The following is a 23,785-nucleotide window of genomic DNA, read 5'->3' on the forward strand; positions in this document are numbered from 1 at the left end:
TCTGATGGCTACTGGAACAAAGGACTGGCCAAAGCACTTTGTTATGTGCCGAGGAGGGATCAGTCTGTGGCTGAACGTGCTCCCCATCTGCTGTAGCTCGTCATAGAGGGGATGGGAAGGGTTCCTCAGGATAGCATCCAGCTTCCTCCTCTCCTCCCCAACCGCCTCCAGGTTGTCTAGGTCTATTCCCACCACGGAGCAAGCTTCCTTACCAGCTTGTTCATTTTGTTGGCATCCCTTGTGTTGATGTTACCCCCCCAACACACCACACCAAAGAAGAGGAAACTTGCTACACCTTACTCATATTCCCCATATTAATAATGCATGTCTTTTTTAACTGCAGTTTAATGATTAACACAATACAACACATGATATCAGTGTGATTGCATGTGACTTATAGACACCTTGCTCAATATCTTTTTCTCCACATTAATATTAAATTGTAATATGTCTACATATATTCCAAAATATCTTATTTCTTTCATTATGTAGGCCAGTGGTTCTCAAAATTCTGTCATTCCCCACTTTGACCTAAATCCTCCCTAGTCCCCAGAGCACCTCCCCAGGGTCCTAGAGACTGACCAGTACAGCCCTGGTAAGGGAATTCACCATGTTTAAACCAAGTGGGACCCCAAGTGCAGCTTGGGGTACCACAACACGCACACATGGACAGATTATGAAACCATGGGCCCCTGGTCATGGACGTGTAACAAAATACACTGCTTTCAACCACAAATAAAAGATAAATTTAAGCCACATCTAATATTAGCAAAAACAAAGTCTAAAAACAATTGACAGCAGGCAAAGTTAATAACAGCGACTTCACGCAGAGGCTCTGGTTTAGGGGCCCCCTGAGCTCATGGGCCTGTTCCCGGTAGACCCGTTCGGTAATCCATCCCTGCACACACACAGTATGTATTGGTTTCTGGAGACAGACTTTTACTTTGACACCACACAAATACTCGTCTTGTGGGATAGGGAACCACTGTGACAGTTAGTAATATAGTTACACACATATCTAGTAAGTTATGCTTTTCATCGCATCTTCGAAAACAATGACTACGTTGTTTCGCTGTCTCACAATGTGATAGATATGCTGTGTTTAGTTAAGATACCTTCTAAGTATTTCCGTTTCTTGTGTATTACAGTTTCACTCATGAGTTTTCACCTGACATTAATAAAGGAGCAAGGCGATCGCTACCTGGCTCGTGAAATCGAGTTTGGCTGACTGTTGAACTACATCAACACACTGGACGTGTAAAACATGTAGAGGGAACAGTACACCTCCCTAACTACAGACCACGCATGGAACGTCTTGCCTGTCTACTTGTAACCTGAAAGTCAGGATGAAAGTCTTTGTGTAATCCACTGATCTTGGGTCAGTCTCTGTGTATCTGGCAGGTACAGTCCACACCCACAACTGGGACTTTGAACTGAACTCCAGAGGAGTCATTGGCAGCAGTGATAGGGGAACTGGTCTGGCAACTACAGCCGATCCCTAAATTCCTTCTACCATAGTCACTCCCTCTGACTGACTGACACCAGAGGAGGTGAAGTTGACTGCAGGTTCATTCTCCGTCTTCCACTAGACGCTGTCATGTTCATGTGAAATACTTTAAAAACCGTGTTTAGACTAAAGAAGAAAACAGTTTGGGCTTAAAGTGAAGCTGGTGAGGCTCAAGTTCTTGTGGATCAAAGCTTGAAACAGAGAAGACTCAGAGTTAGAGACTGACTTGACTTCTCAGACTGCTGAAAGTGAGAGCAAAGCTGGTCAAACTGCTTTCAGAAAGGACAGTATAGTGGAAAGACAAAATGGCTACTAAACTTGAAGAGGATCTCTCCTGTCCTGTGTGCTTTGACTTCTTCAAGGATCCTGTCTTTTTGACCTGTGCTCACAGTGTGTGTAAAGCCTGTCTGCAGCAGTTCTGGGACACCAAAGGATCTAGAGAATGTCCCTACTGCAGGAGAAAGTGCTCAAAGGACTACTACCCTCCTAACATGGCGTTAAGGAACCTGTGTGAGACCTTCTTACAGGAGAGAAGTCAGAGAGCTTCAGCAGGGTCTGAGGCGCTTTGCAATCTGCACAGTGAGAAACTCAAGCTCTTCTGTCTGGAGGATAGACAACCTGTGTGTTATGTGTGTCGGGACTCAAAAACACACAAAACCCACAACTTCAGTCCCATCAATGAGGCTGCACTAGATATTAAGGTAGGAATGCTCAGATTAGTTTAATAATGCTTACACATGATGTGCTCTATGAAGAATTAATTAGGAATTAGATATGCAGATGCATGCCTCCATAACTACTCAGTGCAAATCTTTACACCTGTGTTTACCGCAGTAGTTGTTACCCAGTAAAGTGTGTGTGTATTTCAGGAGGAACTCAAGATCAAACTGGAGCCCCTAAGAAATAAATTCAAAACCTTTGAAGAAGTTAAACTCATCTGTGACCAAACAGCAGCGCACATTAAGGTGAGATATGGACCAGATTAGACACAGGAGTTTACATTTCAGCAACAAGAAAAATTACTTTTTTATTACTGTGTGTGTTATCATCCAGACTCAGACCCAGCACACAGAGAAACAGATCAAGGAGGAGTTTGAGAAGCTGTACCAGTTTCTACGAGATGAAGAGGCAGCCAGGATAGTTGCACTCAGGGAGGAAGAGGAGCAGAAGAGTCAGATGATTAAGGAGAAGATTGAGAAGATGAGCAGAGAGATCTCATCTCTTTCAGACACAATCAGAGCCATAGAAGGGGCGATGGGAGCTGATGACATCACATTCCTGCAGGTGAGAACCGGTCCTGTTTTTCTTTTTTCCTAAAGCAGTGTCAATAACAGGAGTAAATCATTTCTGATTCCACTAATAAAACAGGTTTATACACTGTATGTATGGAAATGATAATAATATAGGGTTCCATGAATGGGTCAGTGGCTAAAAAGCTATGCCTTATGTAAACAATAATAATCTGACAAACCAATACACTTAACCATAAAGACGGCAAGTAATACTGATTTAGAAGTTCCTGCTTTTCATATTACTTGATATATTAATGAATGGTAGTGTTGAGATCCTGGAAGCATTACTGGCATTGATAGTTTGCCTAAGTTTCCTTTAAGTGGTTAGTGTAGGTGAATTTAACGTCAAGCGTTAATGTCAATGCTTTACATTATCTGTACTTTGGTGTTTTTCACAGAACTACAAGAGCACAGTGGAAAGGTGAGTGATCTGCCTCCTGTCTCTCTCTTCTCTGTGGTTCTGAACCCAAACCCACAGCAGCACTGACCCCTGAATGTTATTCCAGAGCCCAGTGCACACCGCAGGATCCAGAGAGGGTTTCAGGAGCTCTGATCAATGTGGCAAAACACCTGGGCAACCTGAAGTTCAGAGTCTGGGAGAAGATGCAGGAGACTGTCCAATACAGTAAGTGTATATATATCCATTCCAAACTCAAAAACAAACACACACACACACACACTCACATAGAGACAGACAGATGGATGGACGGACGGACACAAGTTTATTTATAGAGCACATTTTATACACAGAGGCAATGCAATGTGCTTTGCATAAATAAGAGCAAAACGAACCGCCAAAATAAATATATTCCTTTCAAACACAAACACACACACCTTCACATAGGGAGAAAGAGACAGACAGACAGACAGACAAGCAATTCAATGTGCTTTTCATAAATAAGAGCAAAAAGAATCTCCAAAAGAAATATGAAGAGATCAATAGAGCTGCCAAGCGGAAGGGGGAACTGGAAGAGAGCGGAAGTGATGAAGAGTGTGTAGACGCAGGTCTACGGGTGAAAAAGAAAATGAGCCAGAATTGTCTGGGATATTTCAGTTGAGTTAAAGAATTGATAAGGATACAGTAAAGCTAAAACAGAAGACATTGTTAAAGTGAGCAGAATACAATTGAACGAGTATTATTAAGGATGCTCCAGTGAACTGTTTCTCCAGTGAACTGTATCGTTCTCACATGTCGATAAACAGAGGATTTAGAATGACTGAGGGAAATGTCATCTTCCATTGCTATGGATGTGCCAGGGTGTGTGGTATTGCAGCCTGTTTTCATGCTTTGACAACAACATACCAGTACGCTTAACACATTTTCTTTTGTCGTGCATGACCAACGTTTTATTTGGGGAGTGCAGCATATGTTTTTTTCTTCACTGATGGACTAAAGGAAATGTAAGGAACTGTGTTGCTCCTGCCTGAACTCGGTTAGCTTACTTGTCTCACCCTACTGTTTTGAAAAGACTTCATATGGGATTGTCCAATACAGTGAGTACTGACTGAAACAGACACAGACACAGACAGAGAGAGAGAGAGAGAGAGAGAGAGAGAGAGACAGAGAAAGAGAGAGAGACAGAGAGAGAGAGAGGGATTAGAGACAGAGACTAATTTTAGACAATGACACACACTATGACAATGATGCTATAATAATCATCAAATGTTTTTTTTTGTGCGTTTATTAAGTTATTGGAAATTGGTCTAATGCATTAAACAATTTATCCTCAAAATGTTGCAGAAAGTTCCATTGAATTGAATGGATCCCATTCTTTATAATGACCACTAGAGGAGACATGATTAAGACTATTTCTTTCATATCAGTAGGCAAGCTAAGGTTTCACACAATGCCATTGATTAAAAAAAATCTTACAGTATGTAATCCCATTCTTTATAATGACCGCTAAATAAATGGGTTTTGTGGTTCTAATTCTCATATTTCATATCATTCCTCATATCATTCCTGTTCACTTCTCTTGACGAAGTTCATCAACTGTGGGAGACAGTGGTACAGGAGGTAAAGAAGTCGTTTAGTAATCAGAAGTTCGATTCCCTGTCGGAGTGTCCTTGAGCAAGACACTGAACCCCTAATTGCTCCTGATGTGCAGTGTGCCATCAGTGTAAATGTGTATACAGTGTAAGTCCCACATATGTATGTCGCTTTGGATAAAAGCGTCTGCTAAATGTAAATGTAAATCAACTGAAAGTCAGCAAGTAGCAAGTAGTACGTTGACAGCTGATGCCTGAATCAGTTCTATTTGTGTGAAGAACTATTTCTTCATCATCAGACGAGTGTAGGCAGCAGCTGGTGAGATGTGTGAACTGGCAGCATACACTTCAGTAAGACAAAGCAATTATCATTATGCCATTATCTGTAAGACACTTTCAAAACACTAACCTGGTACAGTGTCTGGGGTAAAGGTAATTGTATAAAACATGTTAAATATGCGTTCTCTGGCCATGATTAAGACTAGACTATTTATTTCATATTAGTAGGCTAGCAAAGGTTTCACACAATGCCATTGATTAAAAACAGCTTATGTAGCCAATGAGTAATAGCATATAAATATAATAATAGTAGGCCTACAAACACACACACTATTCTAGGACCTAGCAATGGACTCTACAGCACCCCTAAAACCACCAGTGCTATCTGGGAGCACTTTACAACCAGCCCAGCTGATGGGACTAAAGTCAGCTGCAAATTGTACAAGGCCACAATAATAAGGCAGGGATGTGAAACACCTAACAACATCAGTAATGCATAACCATATGCATCTCAAACATCCCTTTGTGACCATGTCTGCCCAGGCCCCCCCAGCAGTGGATAATACACAGACACAACCACCAATAACAGCTGTGTTCAATTCAAAAACACCATACACACACACAACCACCTGACTGCCAAGCAGATTACAGAAACTTTGGGTGAAATGATTTGACAGGACCTCTTGCCCTACTCAATTGTTGAAAACACAGGTTTCCGTAAGATCCTAACTGTCACTGCACCATGCTACAGGGTACCCTCACGCATGCATTTCTCACGTACAGTTGGACCAAACCTGTACTGTGATGTTAAAGCAAAGGTGAGGAAATCCCTGTTAAGCATGGAGGGCGATGTGGTTCACTGTACCACAGACATTTGGACAAGCTGGGGGGTTCAGACAGTTCATAAAACATAGTTCAGTTACAAATAAAAATAAAAAAAAGAGAGAAAGGAAAAGTACAGTATTAGAATGTAAAAATATGTTTAATAATTAATAACATAATAAATAAATAAATGTGATGCTTTGAAAACACAAATTGCATTACCAATGAGTATTAGGCCATAAAATACAACATGTGCCTGATTTAACATGCCTTCCAGCATAAACCACGCCCACTTCTGGCCTTTTATCTGAATCCAGATTCAAAGACAGATAATTTTTTTAGGTTTAAAAGATACAAATACAGATACAGATAATGACCTCTAGTTTGTATATGTGTATGTATCTCTTTTTGTGTGCTCTTTCCATCAAAACCATTTGTGTTTCTCACTCTGCAGCTCCTGTAACTCTGGATCCCAACACTGCAAGCCCACGTCTCATCCTGTCTGAGGATCTGACCAGTGTGAGACGTGGTGATGAGAGACAGCAGCTTCCTGATAACCCAGAGAGGATTGATAAGTATGCCAGTGTCCTGGGCTCTGAGGGCTTTAACTCAGGGACTCACTGCTGGGATGTGGAGGTTGGAGAGAACACATGGTGGTGTGTGGGTGTGATGACAGAGTCTCTCCAGAGGAAGGGAAACATTTCCTCCATGAGTGGACAGTGGTTTATGTGGTATAAAGATGGTAAATATGGAGCACAGTCTACACCACAGCCCCTCACTCTCCTCACAGTGAAGCAGAAACTCCAGAGGATCAGAGTTCAGCTGGACTGGGACAGAGGAAAGCTGTCATTCTCTGACCCTGATAATAACACACACCTACACACTCTCACACACACTTTCACTGAGAGAGTGTGTCCATACTTTAATGATGCCTGTAAACTCTCTCCTCTGAGGATGTTACCAGTGAGAGCTTCAGTGAAAGTAGAGCAGTACAGCAAGTAATGATGTCACTTCCTTTTGCCAGGTTAATAATGACTTGTTCATGCTGTTAAAATGTCTTCATGCATTAACCATTCTGACTAATTGGTTGTATTGTTGGTTGCCTTAAGAAAATCCCAAAGGTCTCATGTAATCTGAACTCTGTAAATATGGCAAATTGAAGGGCAAATATCTTTGACAGAACTGTGTTGTAAAAGATATTCCTAAACAACTTCCTTTTATTTTCTAAACGTATGCTGATGGTGACGAAACATGGTTACATGCTTTTTGCAAACATTTGATTCTCATTTATTTTGATTTAAACCTTTCTAAAGAGACAAGTCATTCTCATTATGACAGTTTTGTAAGCAATTATGTATAATTTCAGATTTTTAAGCCTCCTTTTAATGACGTTCTACTCATTTGTATCCAAAATAAGGGAAATTCATAATAAAATAGAAAATAAAATATACGTACAACTAATGCATATCTACATCTCAGGACTATTAGTATTTTGTGTATTTGGCAATGTCTTTAACAATGAACAACATACATTGACAATATACATCAAATATGCATAATAAATTCTGTCATTTTACAAGATAATAACTTGTTGTGTCTTCGGTCAAACATGACTGCTGGGATTTATGCATTAAATGTGACATCTGAAAACTTTACCATTTAGACTCTAAGGAGTCTTGGACGCAGATGTGTGTATGTGTGTGTGTGTGTGTGAGAGAGAGAGGGAGAGAGATTCCAAATTTAATTTGGTTAAGACATTTCACATAAACTAATTCAGTTATTGTCTTTATTCCGTGCAATAGGTAATACAAAAGAGCACAAATTTGGTGTAAAGACATCAAAAGAGCAGTCTTAATGTCAAGAAGAGTCTTAATGTCAAGAGCAGTCTTAATGTCAAGTGCAGTCTTATTGTCAAGAAGAGTCTTAATGTGAAGAGCAGTCTCTACTGTACACGTTCCAAGTGTGCTGGAACAACCATGCCAGTGGACAGGACACAACTTGTTGTGTCTTCAGTAAAAAAAATGATGCTGTGATTCATGCATTAAATGTGACATCTGACAACTGTTTATTAAACTTTACCATTTATTAAAACTGTAAAGAGCCTTGGACTCAGATTTGTGTGTGTGAGAGAGAGAGAGAGAGAGAGAGAGAGAGAGAAAGAAAAAGAGAGATTCCAAATTTAATTTGTGTAGCAGCAATTTCTAATTGCCTACCACGGGTGGCTGAGATGGATTTGGTTCTGACGCGTGTAGGAAAGATGAGAAGTAGAGGTGAGTCCAGTTGGTCCCTTTGACCGTTTATTGTAGAATGGTGGATAACAAGTTGTTGGAAATAAAATAAAATATAATAAACTAAAGAGTCTTTCGTAAAGCACATGGTTCCTTTGCAAACGTCCTGGCACACGGTCAAAAAACTGTTGCCTTCCTCAGCCACACCCAGATGCTCTGGCTGCTGGATTTTAAGGCCTTTCCCCCTTGGGCTCCACCTTCAGCCTCTCAGGTAAAGTTCAGGTGTCCTCTAGATGGGGGTAAAAACACCTACGGCCATAGTGTCACTCATCCATTCTTACACACACACACACTTGCACATACTAATAAAGAGAGATAACATAAGAATCAACATAAAGGTTAATTTGGCTCCTACAATTTGGTTAAGACATTTCACATGAACAAATTCAGCTATTGTTTTTATTCAGTGCAATCAGTAATAAAAAAAAGAGCACACATTTGATGTAAAGACATATAAAAAGAGCAGTCTCAATGTCAAGAGCAGTCTTAATGTCAAGAAGAGGTTGAATCGAATCACTCTCACTTCACTTCACTTTTAGGATGTTACTGTACAAGTTCCAAGTGTGCTGGAACAACCATGCCAGTGTACAATAACCATAACTACAATACAAAAACACTCAAACTGGTTAACCACAGAGCAAAGTGGAAACAGGCTGTTATTCCTGTGGTCTAACAGAGAGTATTTCACCTTATAAACCCCAAACAGGTTGTTATTCCTGTGGCCTAACAGAGAGTATTTCACCTTATAAACCCTAAACAGGTTGTTATTCCTGTGGTCTAACAGAGAGTATTTCACCTTATAAACCCTAAACAGGTTGTCATTCCTGTGGCCTAACAGAGAGTATTTCACCTTATAAACCCTAAACAGGTTGTTATTCCTGTGGTCTAACAGAGAGTATTTCACCTTATAAACCCCAACCTGGCCTCCCCTACTCTCATGTGTGTCAGTCATTCAATCTGCTCAACTCTATACAGTTCTATCGCTGCTCCTCCACACCAGTAGATGGCGCTCTGCCTATCGACAGGGCTTCACACCTGGTCAGACTTCTGCGCTGTTAAAGGTCCACTCTGTGATTGTAATCTCATAAACTTGTTGTCAAATTCAGTGAATAGCTCCTTGTGTCCCTCTAGTACAAAAGCTCTGGTGTTCGCACACAGTCCTAGTTCTACAAATGGGAAACAAACAAAGTGGCTCAGAACGAGCCATAAACAATCCCAGCCAATCCTATTTTCTCACAGTAACTATCAGTTGAGAGGGACGGTGAGACTCTCATCAGACAGACAGCCATTATTTATACACATAGCAATTGTATGAATCATGGCTTGCTTTGACTGGTTTACCAGAACATGTCATGATATAAGAACCAAGAACTCTCTCTGCATCTTTCTAGCAGCGCTGTAAACTCAGGACGTGCTCCGGCATAATGGTCTCTCCTCTTCTGAGGCGCAATGCTGGCGATGAAGCTCAGTCTTGTGTCCCGTAAGTCTCCTGTCTGCTCAACTATTTCACTCTGTAGCGTTTGTGTCAGTAGTGTCGCCTAACGCAGCTGTCAGGGTGTTTTACTTTATTCGTGTTCATGTAGTTTACTGTTACATACCTGTTTACCTGTCTGTGATGTCCGTCTGCTGGACCTATGACAGTTCGGTGCTTTTGCAGTTTTTCTCAGTCGCTTTGGCACTGAAATGATTCTTAATTTTTTTTTAAACAGTAGCCCGTGCGCACGTCTCGAAGAAATGATAGGCTACAGATTCTACCATATCATTGCCAACTAACTGGACAGTATACTTTATTCCTAGTATAGAGCTCAAACTGTACACATTTAGCTCTTTTTAACGATATATCTGCTGGAGAGGCACATCATTATATAAAACCGGACACTTATTGGATTTTTCCACCAGCCGTCCGAACGACATGAGTCTGACATATCAGTCCTCAAATCAACCATGGCCCCTCTTACTACAGCGGACTCTCCGTGCTGCTCCAGACTGCGCTGGGGGGGGGGGGGGGGGGGGGGTTCCAGCCCGGAACACAAACATAGGGCATATCCTGGATGGCTAGTGTTAAAGACACAGGTGTTTATCTGGTGAATTTGGTGGATGGTATCAAAACTAGTTGCCAAAAAAACAGGTGAATTTGAGGATGGTATCAAAACTAGTTGCCAAAAAAACCTTACTTACTCAAATTGTTGCATAGTGTCACTTTAACTGTATGGCAAAAACTACAATAAGTGAATTTTAGTCAATAGTCAGGCTACTACTGACTATCCTGACAGAACACAAAGTAATGGGAGTTCCAGCATAATTCCACGGGCATTCGAGTATTTAAGACAACAAAAGCTAAATCTAACACAGCACAGTACATTAAAGCAAGCTATAGCCTACGGCCGTACGCCAAGACTAGAGACTTCAACAGATGTCCAGAAGCTCGACGGAGCTCAGTCAAATCCGGTGAACAGAATCGAACTATCCGAGCCACAAGCCCGGAGCAACACCAAAAGCAAGGTCGCTGTCTTAACGTCCCCCAAACCGGAAAGCGAATGTTACCGATAACACGCAGAAAAAATAGGCGATGCGTCGCCGAAAAGAAACCCAAAGCACCGGAGTCAAGTTATCCGAAAACTTTTTTCTTTAGACTCAGCTATTTTTAGGTGTGCAGTGTCCAGCATTGACTTCAGTTCACTTAATTGGAAGTTATCCGAAGTTATTGCGCGACTGTCTTTATTCGAATAGACACTGTGCACCGTGTCTCCGTAAATGGACGACCATAAATCTGAAAACATTTATTCAAATTACATTTGTGTGATTTAAAAACAAAAACTCAAGTTTCAGATAGAACAGCACAGTAACTGCAGTTTAATGATTAACACAATACAACACACGATAACAGTGTGATTGCATGTGACTTGTAGATACCTCGCTCAATATCTTATTTTTTTCTCCACATTAATATTATGTCTACATATATTCCAAAATAGCTTATTTCTTTCATTATGTAAGCAAATTATTCTTGCAGACCACGCATGGAACGTGCTGTCTGTCTACTTTTAACCTGAATTTCAGGATCAAAGTCTGTGTGTAATCCACTGATCTGGGGTCAGTCTCTGTGTCTGGCAGGTACACTCCACACCCACAACTGGGACTTTGAACTGAACTCCAGAGGAGTCAGAGTGATAGGGGAACTGGTTTTGCAACTACGGCCGACCAATCAGAAACCTTCTTTACCATAGTCCCGCCCTCTGACTGACTGACACCAGAGGAAGAGGTGAAGTTGCAGGCTGATTCTCCGTCCTCCACTAGACGCTGTCGTGTGGAATAAGTTTATTAGAACCTTCTTTAAAAACTGTGTTTAGACTAAAAAAGAAAACTTAAAAGTTTTACGTTAAAGTGAAGCTGGTGGGGCTAAAGTTCTTGTGGATCAAAGTTTGAAACAGAGAAGACTCAGAGTTAGGGACTGACTCTCAGACTCCTGAAAGTGAGAGCAAAGGTCAAACAGCTTTTAGAAGGGACAGTGTAGTGGAAAGACAAAATGGCTTCTAAACTTGAAGAGGATCTCTGCTGTCCTGTGTGCTGTGACTTCTTCAAGGATCCTGTCCTTTTGACCTGTGCTCACAGTGTGTGTAAAGCCTGTCTGCAGCAGTTCTGGGACACCAAAGGATCCAGGGAATGTCCCTACTGCAGGAGAAAGTGCTCAAGGGAAATCTACCCTACAAACATGGCGTTAAGGAACCTGTGTGAGACCTTCTTACAGGAGAGAAGTCAGAGAGCTTCAGCAGGTTCTGAGGTGCTCTGCAGTCTGCACAGTGAGAAACTCAAGCTCTTCTGTCTGGAGGATAACCAGCCTGTGTGTTTAGTGTGTCAGACCTCAAAGAAACATAAAAATCACAACCTCAGTCCTGTAGATGAAGCAGCACTGGACCGTAAGGTAAGAATCTACTCTGGTAATACTGGAGATGGGCTCTAAAAAGCACATCTTGAGAAACTCAAGCTCTTCTGTTTAGATGATAAGCAGTCTCTGTGTTATGTGTGTCGGGACTCAAAAACACACAAAACCCACAACTTCAGTCCCATCGATGAGGCTGCACTAGATATTAAGGTATGAATGTTCAGATGAGTTTAATAATGCTTATGCATAATGTGCTCTATGAAGAATGAATTAGGAATGAAATATGCAGATACATGCCTCCATAACTACTCAATGTCAACACCAGTAGAGTGCAAATATTTACACCTGTGTTTACTGCAGTGGTTGTTACCCAGTAAAGTGTGTGTGTATTTCAGGAGGAACTCAAGATCAAACTGGAGCCCCTAAGATATAAATTCAAAACCTTTGAAGAAGTTAAACTCATCTGTGACCAAACAGCAGTGCACATTAAGGTGAGATATGGACCAGATTAGACAAAGGAGTTTTCATTTCAGCAACAAGAAAAATTACTTTTTTATTACTGTATGTGTGATCATCCAGACTCAGACCCAGCACACAGAGAAACAGATCAAGGAGGAGTTTGAGAAGCTGCACCGGTTTCTACGAGATGAAGAGGCAGCCAGGATAGCTGCACTGAGGGAGGAAGAGGAGCAGAAGAGTCAGATGATGAAGGAGAAGATTGAGAAGATGAGCAGAGAGATCTCATCTCTTTCAGACACAATCAGAGCCATAGAAGAGGAGATGGGAGCTGATGACGTCACATTCCTGCAGGTAACAACCGGTCCTGTTTTTCTTTTTTCCTAAAGCAGTGTCTTTAACAGGAGTAAATAATTTCTGATTCCACAAAAAAAACAGGTTTATACCCTAGATGTATGGAAATGATAATTATATAATGCATCAGTGGCTAAAAAGCTATACGTTATGTAAACAACACACTCAGGATTACAGGTTCTATAGTCGATTAGAATAATCTGACAAACCAACACACTTAACCATAAAGACAGCAAGTAATACTGATTTAGAAGTTCTTGCTTTTCATATTACTTGATATATTAATTAATGGTAGTGTTGAGATCCTGGATGCATTACTGCCACTGATAGTTTGCTAAAGCAGCGGTTCTCAACCTTTTTTGCTCCATGAACCAAATTTTAAGATACCAGTGCAGTCGCGACCCAACAATTAATAATCAGCATGAATCATCAGGCCAATAAATGCACAATTATTATTATCATTACTACCACTACTACTAGGCTTAATAGTATACCACTGTTTCACCATTGAAAACACATGCAACTGCTTAACAGTCAGGATCAGTTATGCAATCATGGACTTAGTCCTATATGTTCAACTTCTTTGAGAAATCATGGACTTACATTTTAAACTTTTTAATAGGAAATTATGAACTTACATGTTCAATTTCTTAAGAAGAATCCATGGACTTACATGTTTACCTTTTTAGTCAGAGATGGAATTACATGTTCCACTTATCACAGGACTTAGGTTCATTTTCTAAATCAGAAATCCTTAGTTACATGCTCAACTTCTTAATGAGAAATGGACTTACATGTTCAAATAGTAAATGAGAACCCTGAATTTTTTCCTGCCCCATCCTTTGTCACACCAACACACTTTGACCAGGAGAGCTGACTGAGCTAAAGTATGTGTCCATTGCAGAAAAAAATCTCTGCTGCAGTGGTAGATGTTGGCAAATCTGCATTAAATAAGAACTGCTCTTCAAAGTCATCATTCCGCACATAAACCAAGAGAATGGCACGGCTAGCCACGTCTGTGGATTCATCGAGTTGTAAGGCGAAATAGTCACAAGCGCAGAGACGTTCAGTGAGCTGCTGCTCAACATCATTGGACATGTCACGTATCCTCATATGAACATTGTCGTTTGACAGGGGGATTGTCTTTAATTTCGTTGCTTCTTTTTCACTTATGAGTGCAGTGCACATATCGATGGCAACTTCTGCAACTGTATGGGCCTTTTTGCTTTTAGCTAGCCGGTAGTAGACCAGATAGGATGTGCCTGCTCCTGGACAGTGATGGCACGTTCAAATGTCTTTTGGGATGCCAAGTCTTTATCTTTATAGTTGGCGTGCTTTGTTTCTAAATGGATCTGCAATTTCGAAGGCTTTAGGCTTTCATTAGCTAGTATTTCGTTGCATAGCACATACAACGGTTGGTGCTCACCATTCTTCACGCAATACGTAAATCCATATTTCAGAAATACCGGGTCGTACGCCGGTAAATATTTCATCTTTGGTTCTTCAGAAGAAGACATATCTGAGCTGGTACTCGTTTTACACGAAGATTTTCTATTGACTTTAAGAAATGTATCAATACATTTTTAGCCTACACTAGTCTACTCTAGACATTCTCCGGTCATGTCAGAGTATATCATCGCGCAGTACAGTGACGTTTTATATGTTGATACATTTGAAATATCTGATATACAAATTTGATTGGCTGGATGTTCGAACATGTTATTGTTAGATAGGCCTACATGCAGAACTATTGCCGGATTATGTAGTTTAATAATAATAATAATAATAAAACTTTATTTATATAGCACCTTTCATGCAAAAGAATGCAGCTCGAAGTGCTTTACAGCAAATACATAACGTGCACAAATAAATTACATGCACATACAAATAGACATCAAAGAAACATAACTCAGATATAGTGCAAAAAAAAATATTTAAATTATAAAATTATACAATTGAATACATAAAATGCACAAGATAGAAAATAAAACTGCAGAGATATATTTAATCTAACCCCTTAATATCACAAGTAGAGATTTAAATTAAATTAAAAGTACAGTACCAGTCAAAAGTTTGGACACACCTTCTAATTTCCACCTTCAGTTTTTTCTTTATTTTTATTATTTTCTACATTGTAGATTAATACTGAAGACATTTAAACTACGAAAGAACACATATGGAATTATGTACTAAACAAAAAAAGTGTTGAAGAAAGTAATAAAAGTAAAGAAAAAACTTCTCTAAAAAATGAGAAGGTGTGTCCAAACTTTTGACTGGTACTGTATTTATATATATATAACTAGCTACCACTTCGCAATATATATTTTGACGTACAAACATTTATATTTTATTTCTACTTCATTGTATATTTGTTTTCACATGATTTATATATGTTATTTTGTCATGTGATCGATTGGTGTTAGTTGAAACACTGTTTAGTTAAAGACTTTTAGTTTGATGCATTAAGAGGCTTCATGCCAGGTCATAGGGTTCATAGGTTGATAGGTTCATGGCGAACTCGGAAGGGGATAAAACATGTCCGGAAGTATCGTTAAACAGGACATGCTTAGAGATGCTGTCGCTACACGATGGTAGTCCTTTGGGGGATCGTAGTCCCTCACATTGCGCATGCGTCATTTTGCGACACTGTCGACTGCTGTCGACAGCAAAGCCGTGCGCGCATGCGTCACAACGACAGATCCGTTTTCAATCATGGAGAAAAGCGACGAAAGCCAGTTTTTTGAAAACATGACCATTTATTTAAAAACAAAGAAGATATTGTCACAGTGGACAAAACAGATGAGGTGGAGGATCAAAAAGTCTCTCCCCAGTTTCGTTTCATATGTTGACGTAGAGCCTTATGCTGTTAGCCGTTTACAACATAATTAAATATAACATTAAATATACCCACATTATGCGTTAAGACAAGCCCCATATGTTGACGTTTAAACCGTTTACAACATTATTAAATATTATGTTAAATAAACCTACATTATGCGTTAAGACAAGCCAGATATGTTGATGTTGATGTTGAGCCTTATGCCGTAAACCGTTTGTGTCTGAGCATGCGCAATGTGAGGGACTACTATCCCCCAAAGGACTACCATCGTGTAGCGACAGATGCCTTGGAGACATGTTTTGGGAGATGGAGACGGTCGGGGTTTTGGCCACATGTTTGAGAGAGATGGAGACGGTCTGCGTTTGTGACACATGCCTGAGAGACGCGGAGACGGTCAGCGTTTGTGACACATGCCTGAGAGACGCGGAGACGTGCAGCGTTTTGGGCCACAGGCCTTTGAGACACGGAGCCTGCGGCGTTTGATTGACGCCGGTTTTCATTTTACATACGGACCGACAGAGTTTTTGTGCGCTCATACAGACCATGAGTTTTTGTACGCTCATACAGACCATGAGTTTTTGTACACCGGTCCAATGGAAGGATTTCAGTTTGCCACACGGATTACAACGTGCTTTGCGTTGAATGGACATAATATCGGGAAAACAGGCTCTCGAAATGGACAATGGACAATGGCATATTTTGTGGTCTGTATGATGTTACCGATGCATGACAAATTGACGAAATATTTTTGTTTGTTTTGAAAATAGAAACTGTTGAAAAATGCTTTTGAGTTTGAGACTTTGTTTTAAATGTTGAACACGTAACAATATATATATATATATAGTGCGAAGTGGTAGCTAGTTAAAGGCTAATGTGAAGAGGTACGTTTTTAGTTTTCTTTCAGTTTAATGCCAGAACTGGGGGCAGGGATTCCGATGGACAGAGGGAACATGGCTTGAAAAAAAAGTTTTGCATTTAGAATTCGTCTCGCGACCCTTTCAGAAACTCCCAAGGGTTGAGAACCACTGGGCTAAAGTTTCCTTTAAGTGGTTAATGTATGAGAAGTTAACGTCAAGACTTAATGTCAATGCTTTACATCTTTTATACTTTTTCACAGAACTACAAGAGCACAGTGGAAAGGTGAGTGATCTGCCTCCTGTCTCTCTCTTCTCTGTGGCCACACCCACAGCAGCACTGACTCCTGAATGTTATTCCAGAGCCCAGTGCACACTGCAGGATCCAGAGAGGGTTTCAGGAGCTCTGATCAATGTGGCAAAACACCTGGGCAACCTGAAGTTCAGAGTCTGGGAGAAGATGCAGAAGATTGTTCAATTCAGTAAGTGTATATATCCATTTCAAACACAAAACACACACACACACACACACACACACACACACACACACAAACACACTCACATAGAGACAGAGAGATGGATGGATGGACGGACACAAGTTTATTTATAGAGCACATTTCATACACAGAAGCAATTCAATGTGCTTTACATAAATAAGAGCAGAAAGAACCTCCAAAAGAAATCTGAAGACAAGTGAAGAGATCAAAAGAGCTTCCAAGCGGAAGGGGGAACTGGAGGAGAGCGGAAGTGATGATGAAAACAGAAGACATTGTTAAAGTGAGCAGAATGCATTTGAACGAGTATTATTAAGGATGCCCCAGTGAACTGTTTCTCCAGTGAACTGTATCGTTCTCCTGTGTTGATAGAACCACAGCTTGGAGAGAAATGTCATCTTCCATTGCTATGGATGTGCCAGGGTGTGTGGTAATGCAGCCTGTTTTCATGCTTTGACAACAAGATACCGGTACAGATTATCTTTTGTCGTTCATGACCAACGTTTTTTTGCGGGGTGCAGCGTGTGTTTATTCCCTCACTGACGGACTAAAGGAAATGTAAGGAACTGTGTTGCTCCTGCCTCAACTCGGTTAGCTTACTTGTCTCACCCTACAAGTTTGAAAAGACTTCATATGGGATTGTCCAATACAGTGAGAACTGACTGAAACAGACACAGACAGACACACAGACACAAATATAGGAAATAGAGAAAGAAAGAAAGAAAGAAAGAGAGAGCGAGAGAGACAGAGAAAGATAGAGAGAGAGAGAGAGAGAGAGACAGAGATCCACAGATCCTTACATTTAGTTTTTAGACTAATTATATTATTATTATATATTATTATTAATGACACACACACACACTATAATAATCATGAAATGTTTTTCACCTTTAGTCTGTGCATTTATTAAGTTATTGCAAATTGGTCATCCCATTCTTTATAATGACCGCTAAAATAAATATAAGCTTCTGATTCTCATATTTCATATCATTCATATGTGTGCTTCTGATTCTCATATTTCATATCATTCTGCATACCATTCCTGTTCACTTCTCATAACGAAGTTCATCAACTGAAAATCAGCAAGTAGTACATTGACGCCTAAACCTTTCTATTTGTGTGAAGTACTATTTCTTCATCATCAGATGAGTGTAGGCAGCAGTTGGTGAGGTGTGTGTGAACTGGTAGCATACACAGTAAGACAAAGCAATCATCATTATGCCATTATCTGTAAGAAACTTTCAAAACACTAATCTGGTACAGCATCTGGCGTAAAGGTAATTGTATAAAACATGCTAGATAGGTGTCCTCTGGCCATGATTAAGACAAGACTATTTCTTTCATATTAGAAGGCTAGCACACAAGGTTTCACACAATGCAATTGATTAAAAACAGCTTATGTAGCCAATGAATAATAGCATATAAATATAATAATAGTAGGCCTACAAACACATACACTATTTTAGGACCTAGCAATGGACTCTACAGCACCCCTCGAACCACCAGTGCTATCTGGGAGCACTTTACAACCAGCCCAGCTGATGGGACTAAAGTCAGCTGCAAATTGTACAAGTCCACAATAATAAGGCAGAGATGTGAAACACCTAACAACATCAGTAATGCATAACCATATGCATCTCAAACATCCCTTTGTGACCATGTCTGCCCAGGCCCCCCCAGCAGTGGATAATACACAGACACAACCACCAATAACGGCTGTGTTCAATTCAAAAACACCATACACACACAACCACCCGACTGCCAAGCAGATTACAGAAACTTTGGGTGAAATGATTTGCCAGGACCTCTTGTCCTACTCAATTGTTGAAAACACGGGTTTTCGTAAGCTCCTAACTGTCACTGCACCATGCTACAGGGTACCCTCACGCATGCATTTCTCACCAAACCTTGGACCAAACCTGTACTGTGATGTTAAAGCAAAGGTGAGGAAATCCCTGTTCAGCATGGAGGGCGATGTGGTTCACTGTACCACAGACATTTGGAAAAGCTGGGGGGTTCAGACAGTTCACAAAACTTAGTTCAGTTACAAATAAAAATGAAAAAAGAGATGAAAAGTACAGTATGAGGATGTAATAATTAATAACATTAAATTAATAAATAAATCAGTTTGATGCTTTGAAAGTACACCAATTGCATTATCAATGAATATTAGGTTATAGAAATACAACATGTGCCTGATTTAACATGACTTACGGTATTACCCACGCCCACTTCTGGCCTTCTCTCTGAATCCAGATACAAAGACAGATCATTTTGTTGGTTTAATTAACAGATACAAATAAAGATACAGATAATGATAATTTGTATATGTGTACCGGTATGTATCTTTTTGTGTGCTCTTTCCACCTAAACCATTTGTGTTTCTCACTCTGCAGCTCCTGTGACTCTGGATCCCAACACTGCAAAAGTCAATGTCATCCTGTCTGAGGATCTGACCAGTGTGAGACATGGTGATGAGTGGCAGCTGCTTCCAGATAACCCAGAGAGATTTGATAAGTATCTCTGTGTCCTGGGCTCTGAGGGCTTTAACTCAGGGACACACTGCTGGGATGTGGAGGTTGGAGAGAACACATGGTGGGTTGTGGGTGTGATGACAGAGTCCCTCCAGAGGAAGGGAGACTTTCCCTCCATGAGTGGACAGTGGAGTATGTATTATAAAGATGGTAAATATGGAGCACGGGCTACACCACAGCCCCCTACTCTCCTCACAGTGAAGCAGAACCTCAAGAGGATCAGAGTGCAGCTGGACTGGGACAGAGGAAAGCTGTCATTCTCTGACCCTGGTAATAACACACACTTACACACTCTCACACACACGTTCACTGAGAGAGTGTTTCCATACTTTAATGTTTCCTGTAAACTCTCTCCTCTGAGGATGTTACCAGTGAAGGCTTCAGTGAAAGTAGAGCAGCACAGCAAGAGATGATGTCACTTCCTTTTGCCAGGTTAATAATGACTTGTTCATGGTGTTAAAATGTCTTCATGCATAAACCATTCTGACTAATTGGTTGTATTGTTAGTTGCCTTAAGAAAATTCCAGAGGTCTCATGTGATCTGAACTCTGTAAATATGGCAAATTGAAGGGCAAATATCATTGACAGAAATGTGTTGTAAAAGATATTCCTAAACAACTTCCTTTTATTGTCTAAACGTATGCTGATGGTGACGCAACATGGTTACAGAATTGACAAGCCTGACAGAAATGTTAATAATGCTTTTTGCAAACATCTGATTCTCATTTATTTTGATTTAAACCTTTCTAAAGAGGCAAGTCATTTTTGTAAGCAATTATGTATAATTTCAGATTTTTAAGCCTCTGTTTAATGACGTTCTACTCATTTGTATCCAAAATAAGGGAAAATTTACAATAAAATAGAAAACAAAACATACGTACAACTAGTGCATATCTACATCTCAGGACTATTAGTTTTTTGTGTATTTGTCTTTAACAATGACAACACACATTTAACATTTTACAAGATAATAACTATTTGTGTCTTCAGTCAAAAATGACTGCTGTGATTTATGCATTAAATGTGACATCTGAAAACTTTACCATTTAGACTCTAAACTTGGACTCAGATGTGTGTGTGTGAGAGAGAGAGGGAGAGGGAGAGAGATTCCAAATTTCATTTGGTTAAGACATTTCACATAAACTAATTCAGTTATTGTCTTTATTCCGTGCAATCAGTAATAAAAAAGAGCACAAATTTGATGTAAAGACATATCAAAAGAGCAGTCTTAATGTGAAGAGCAGTCTTAATGTCAAGAAGAGTCTGAATCACTCTCACTCTCACTTCACCTCTCTTCACTTCACTTCACTTTTAGGATGTTACTGTACAAGTTCCAAGTGTGCTGGAACAACCATGCCAGTGGACAATAACCATAACTACAATACAAAAACACTCAAAGTGGTTAACCACAGAGCAAAGTGGAAACAAATTGTTATTCCTGTGGTCTAACAGAGAGTATTTCACCTTATAAACCCTAAACAGGTTGTTATTCCTGTGGTCTAACAGAGAGTATTTCACCTTATAGACCCTAAACAGGCTGTTATTCCTGTGGTCCACTCCATGATTCTTAACTCATACACTTTTTGTCAAATTCAGTGAATAGCTCCTCTTGTCCCTCTAGTACTAAAGCTCTGGTGTTCGCACACAGTCCTAGTTCTACAAATGGGAAACAAACAAAGTGGCTCAGAACGAGCCTGACAGTTTGGTGCTTTTGCAGTTTTTCTCAGTCGCGTTGGCACTGAAATTATTCTTAACATTTTTCAAAACAGTAGCCCATGCGCATGGCTCGAAGAAATGATAGGCTACAGATTATACCATATCATTGCCAACTAACTGAACAGTAGCCTATACTTTATTCCTAGTATAGAGCTCAAACCGTACACATTGAGCTATTTTTTAACGATAGATCTGCTGGAGAGGCACATTACCGGACACTTATTGGATTTGTCCACCAGCCGGCTAGTACTGACTATTCTGACAGAACACAAAGTAATGGGAGTTCCAGCATAATTCCACGGGCATTCGAGTATTTAAGACAACAAAAGCTAAACCTAACACAGTACAGTACAGTACAGCAAGCTATACGCCAAGGCTAGATACTTCAACAGATGTCCAGAAGCTCGACGGAGCTCAGTCAAATCCGGTGAACAGAGTCGAACTATCCGAGCCACAAGCCCGGAGCAACACCAAAAGCAAGGTCGCTGTCTTAACGTCCCCCAAACCGGAAAGCGATGATACCGATAACACGCAGAAAAATTCCAAGTGGTAACGGGAAAAGAATCAGCGATGCTGACTACGAAAAGAAACCCAAAGCACCGGAGTCAAGCTATCCGAAAACTTTTTTCTTTAGACTCAGTTATTTTTAGGTGTACGGTGTCCAGCATTGACTTCAGTTCACTCCATTTGAAGTTATCCGAAGTTATTGCGCGACTGTCTTTATTAAAATAGACCCTGTGCACCGTGTCTCCGTGGAGGGAGTGCAACTCGCATTCAAATAACAACTCTGTTTTAATTGGTGGATCAGAAACGAAAGTGTGTATTTGATTTGTTTGTGTCAGTCCAGCCCCTTGCATTTTGCCACGGAGGGAGCTTTCACTAACCCCCCCCCCCCCCCCCCCCCGCGCAACCCATATGCACAGACACACACAAATACACACTTTGAGAACCACTGGCATATACTAATACTATAGGCGCTTTCTATATCTATTGGTACAACTCGTTTTCCCCATATTAGTCTGAATCACATCACACATACTGGATATTCCCTTTTCATAAACTAACATTACTCATATTCCCCATAATAATCTGAATCACATCACACATACTGGTGATATTCCCTTTTCATATAATAACATTACTCATATTCCCCATATTAATCTGAATCATATCACACATACTGGTGATATTCCCTTTCCATAAACTATCATTACTCATATTCCCTCATTCCTTCTGATTCCCATGTTGTCCCTCGCTCACTCTACTCACTGAGAACAGCAGACATTCAACAGGCTCTACACACCACAATAATAAGACTGTGTTTACTGTTACAGTTAAGATCAGACAAGATCAATCATTAATTCATATTACATGTGTGTGATTTAAAAACTAAAAACAAAAACTCAAGTTTCAGATAGAACAGCACAGTGTTAGTGTGAGTGTCTAGTGCATGTCTTTTAACTGCAGTTTAATGATGAACACAATAAAACACATGATATCAGTGTGATTGCATGTGACTTGTAGACACCTCATTCAATATCTTATTTTTTTTCTCCACATTAATATTAAATTGTAATATGTCTACATATATTCCAAAATAGCTGTAAGCAAATTATTCCTGCAGACCACGCATGGAACGTGTTGCCTGTCTACTTTTAACCTGAATTTCAGGATCAAAACCTGTGTGTACATCACTGATCTGGGGTCAGTCTCTGTGTATCTGACAGGTACAGTCCACACCCACAACTGGGACTTTGAACTGAACTCCAGAGGAGTCATTGGCAGCAGTGATAGGGGAACTGGTCTGGCAACTACGGCCGACCAATCAGAATAATTCTTTACCATAGTCCCGCCCTCTGACTGACTGACACCAGAGGAGGAAATGAAGTTGCAGGTTGATTCTCCGTCCTCCACTAGACGCTGTCATGTTCATGTGGGAAACGTTTATTAGAACCTTTTTTAAAAACTGTGTTTAGACTAAAGAGGAAAACAGTTTGGGCTTAAAGTGAAGCTGGTGAGGCTGAAGTTCTTGTGGATTAAAGTTTGAATCAGGGAAGACTCAGAGTTAGGGACTGACTCGACTCAGACTGTTGAAAGTGAAAGCAAATCTGCTCAAACAGCCTTCAGACAGGACAGTGTAGTGTAAAGACAAAATGGCGTCTAAACTTGAAGAGGATCTCTGCTGTCCTTTGTGCTGTGACTTCTTCAAGGATCCTGTCATTTTGACCTGTGCTCACAGTGTGTGTAAAGCCTGTCTGCAGCAGTTCTGGGACACCAAAGGATCCAGAGAATGTCCCTACTGCAGGAGAAAGTGCTCAAAGGACTTCTACCCTCCTAACATGGCGTTAAGGAACCTGTGTGAGACCTTCTTACAGGAGAGGAGTCAGAGAGCTTCAGCAGGGTCTGAGGTGCTCTGCAGTCTGCACAGTGAGAAACTCAAGCTCTTCTGTCTGGAGGATAAACAGCCTGTGTGTCTGA

At 40.4% G+C, this 23,785-nt stretch overlaps 2 protein-coding genes across 2 annotated transcripts; both read left to right on the top strand.

The window, feature by feature from the left end:
- The first annotated feature begins 2,945 nt into the window (after positions 1–2,945).
- On the top strand, positions 2,946–7,461 carry LOC116217926 (zinc-binding protein A33-like). Its single transcript, XM_031584738.2, has 3 exons — positions 2,946–2,954; positions 3,313–3,424; positions 6,344–7,461. The coding sequence occupies exons 1-3, from the start codon at positions 2,946–2,948 to the stop codon at positions 6,889–6,891; spliced, it is 669 nt and encodes a 222-aa protein (XP_031440598.1). The 3' UTR covers positions 6,892–7,461.
- A 4,196-nt stretch (positions 7,462–11,657) lies between these two features.
- On the top strand, positions 11,658–20,004 carry LOC116224600 (zinc-binding protein A33-like). The gene is made up of 5 exons (XM_042703246.1): positions 11,658–12,099; positions 12,456–12,551; positions 12,640–12,894; positions 16,934–17,045; positions 19,454–20,004. The coding sequence occupies exons 1-5, from the start codon at positions 11,704–11,706 to the stop codon at positions 20,002–20,004; spliced, it is 1,410 nt and encodes a 469-aa protein (XP_042559180.1). The 5' UTR covers positions 11,658–11,703.
- Positions 20,005–23,785: the final 3,781 nt, after the last annotated feature.

The sequence above is a fragment of the Clupea harengus genome, chromosome 2, assembly GCF_900700415.2.
Source record: "Clupea harengus chromosome 2, Ch_v2.0.2, whole genome shotgun sequence".
In the NCBI taxonomy this organism is placed as follows: Eukaryota; Metazoa; Chordata; class Actinopteri; order Clupeiformes; family Clupeidae; genus Clupea; species Clupea harengus.

Bases quoted from the DNA above. Each gene is read 5' to 3' on its own strand.
- LOC116224600 (XM_042703246.1), top strand. From the start codon at position 11,704: ATGGCTTCTAAACTTGAAGAGGATCTCTGCTGTCCTGTGTGCTGTGAC. The intron at 12,100-12,455 runs GTAAGAATCTAC...TGTGTATTTCAG, and splicing joins AAGCAGCACTGGACCGTAAG to GAGGAACTCAAGATCAAACT. The intron at 12,552-12,639 runs GTGAGATATGGA...GTGATCATCCAG, and splicing joins AAACAGCAGTGCACATTAAG to ACTCAGACCCAGCACACAGA.
- LOC116217926 (XM_031584738.2), top strand. The intron at 3,425-6,343 runs GTAAGTGTATAT...CTCACTCTGCAG, and splicing joins GCAGGAGACTGTCCAATACA to CTCCTGTAACTCTGGATCCC.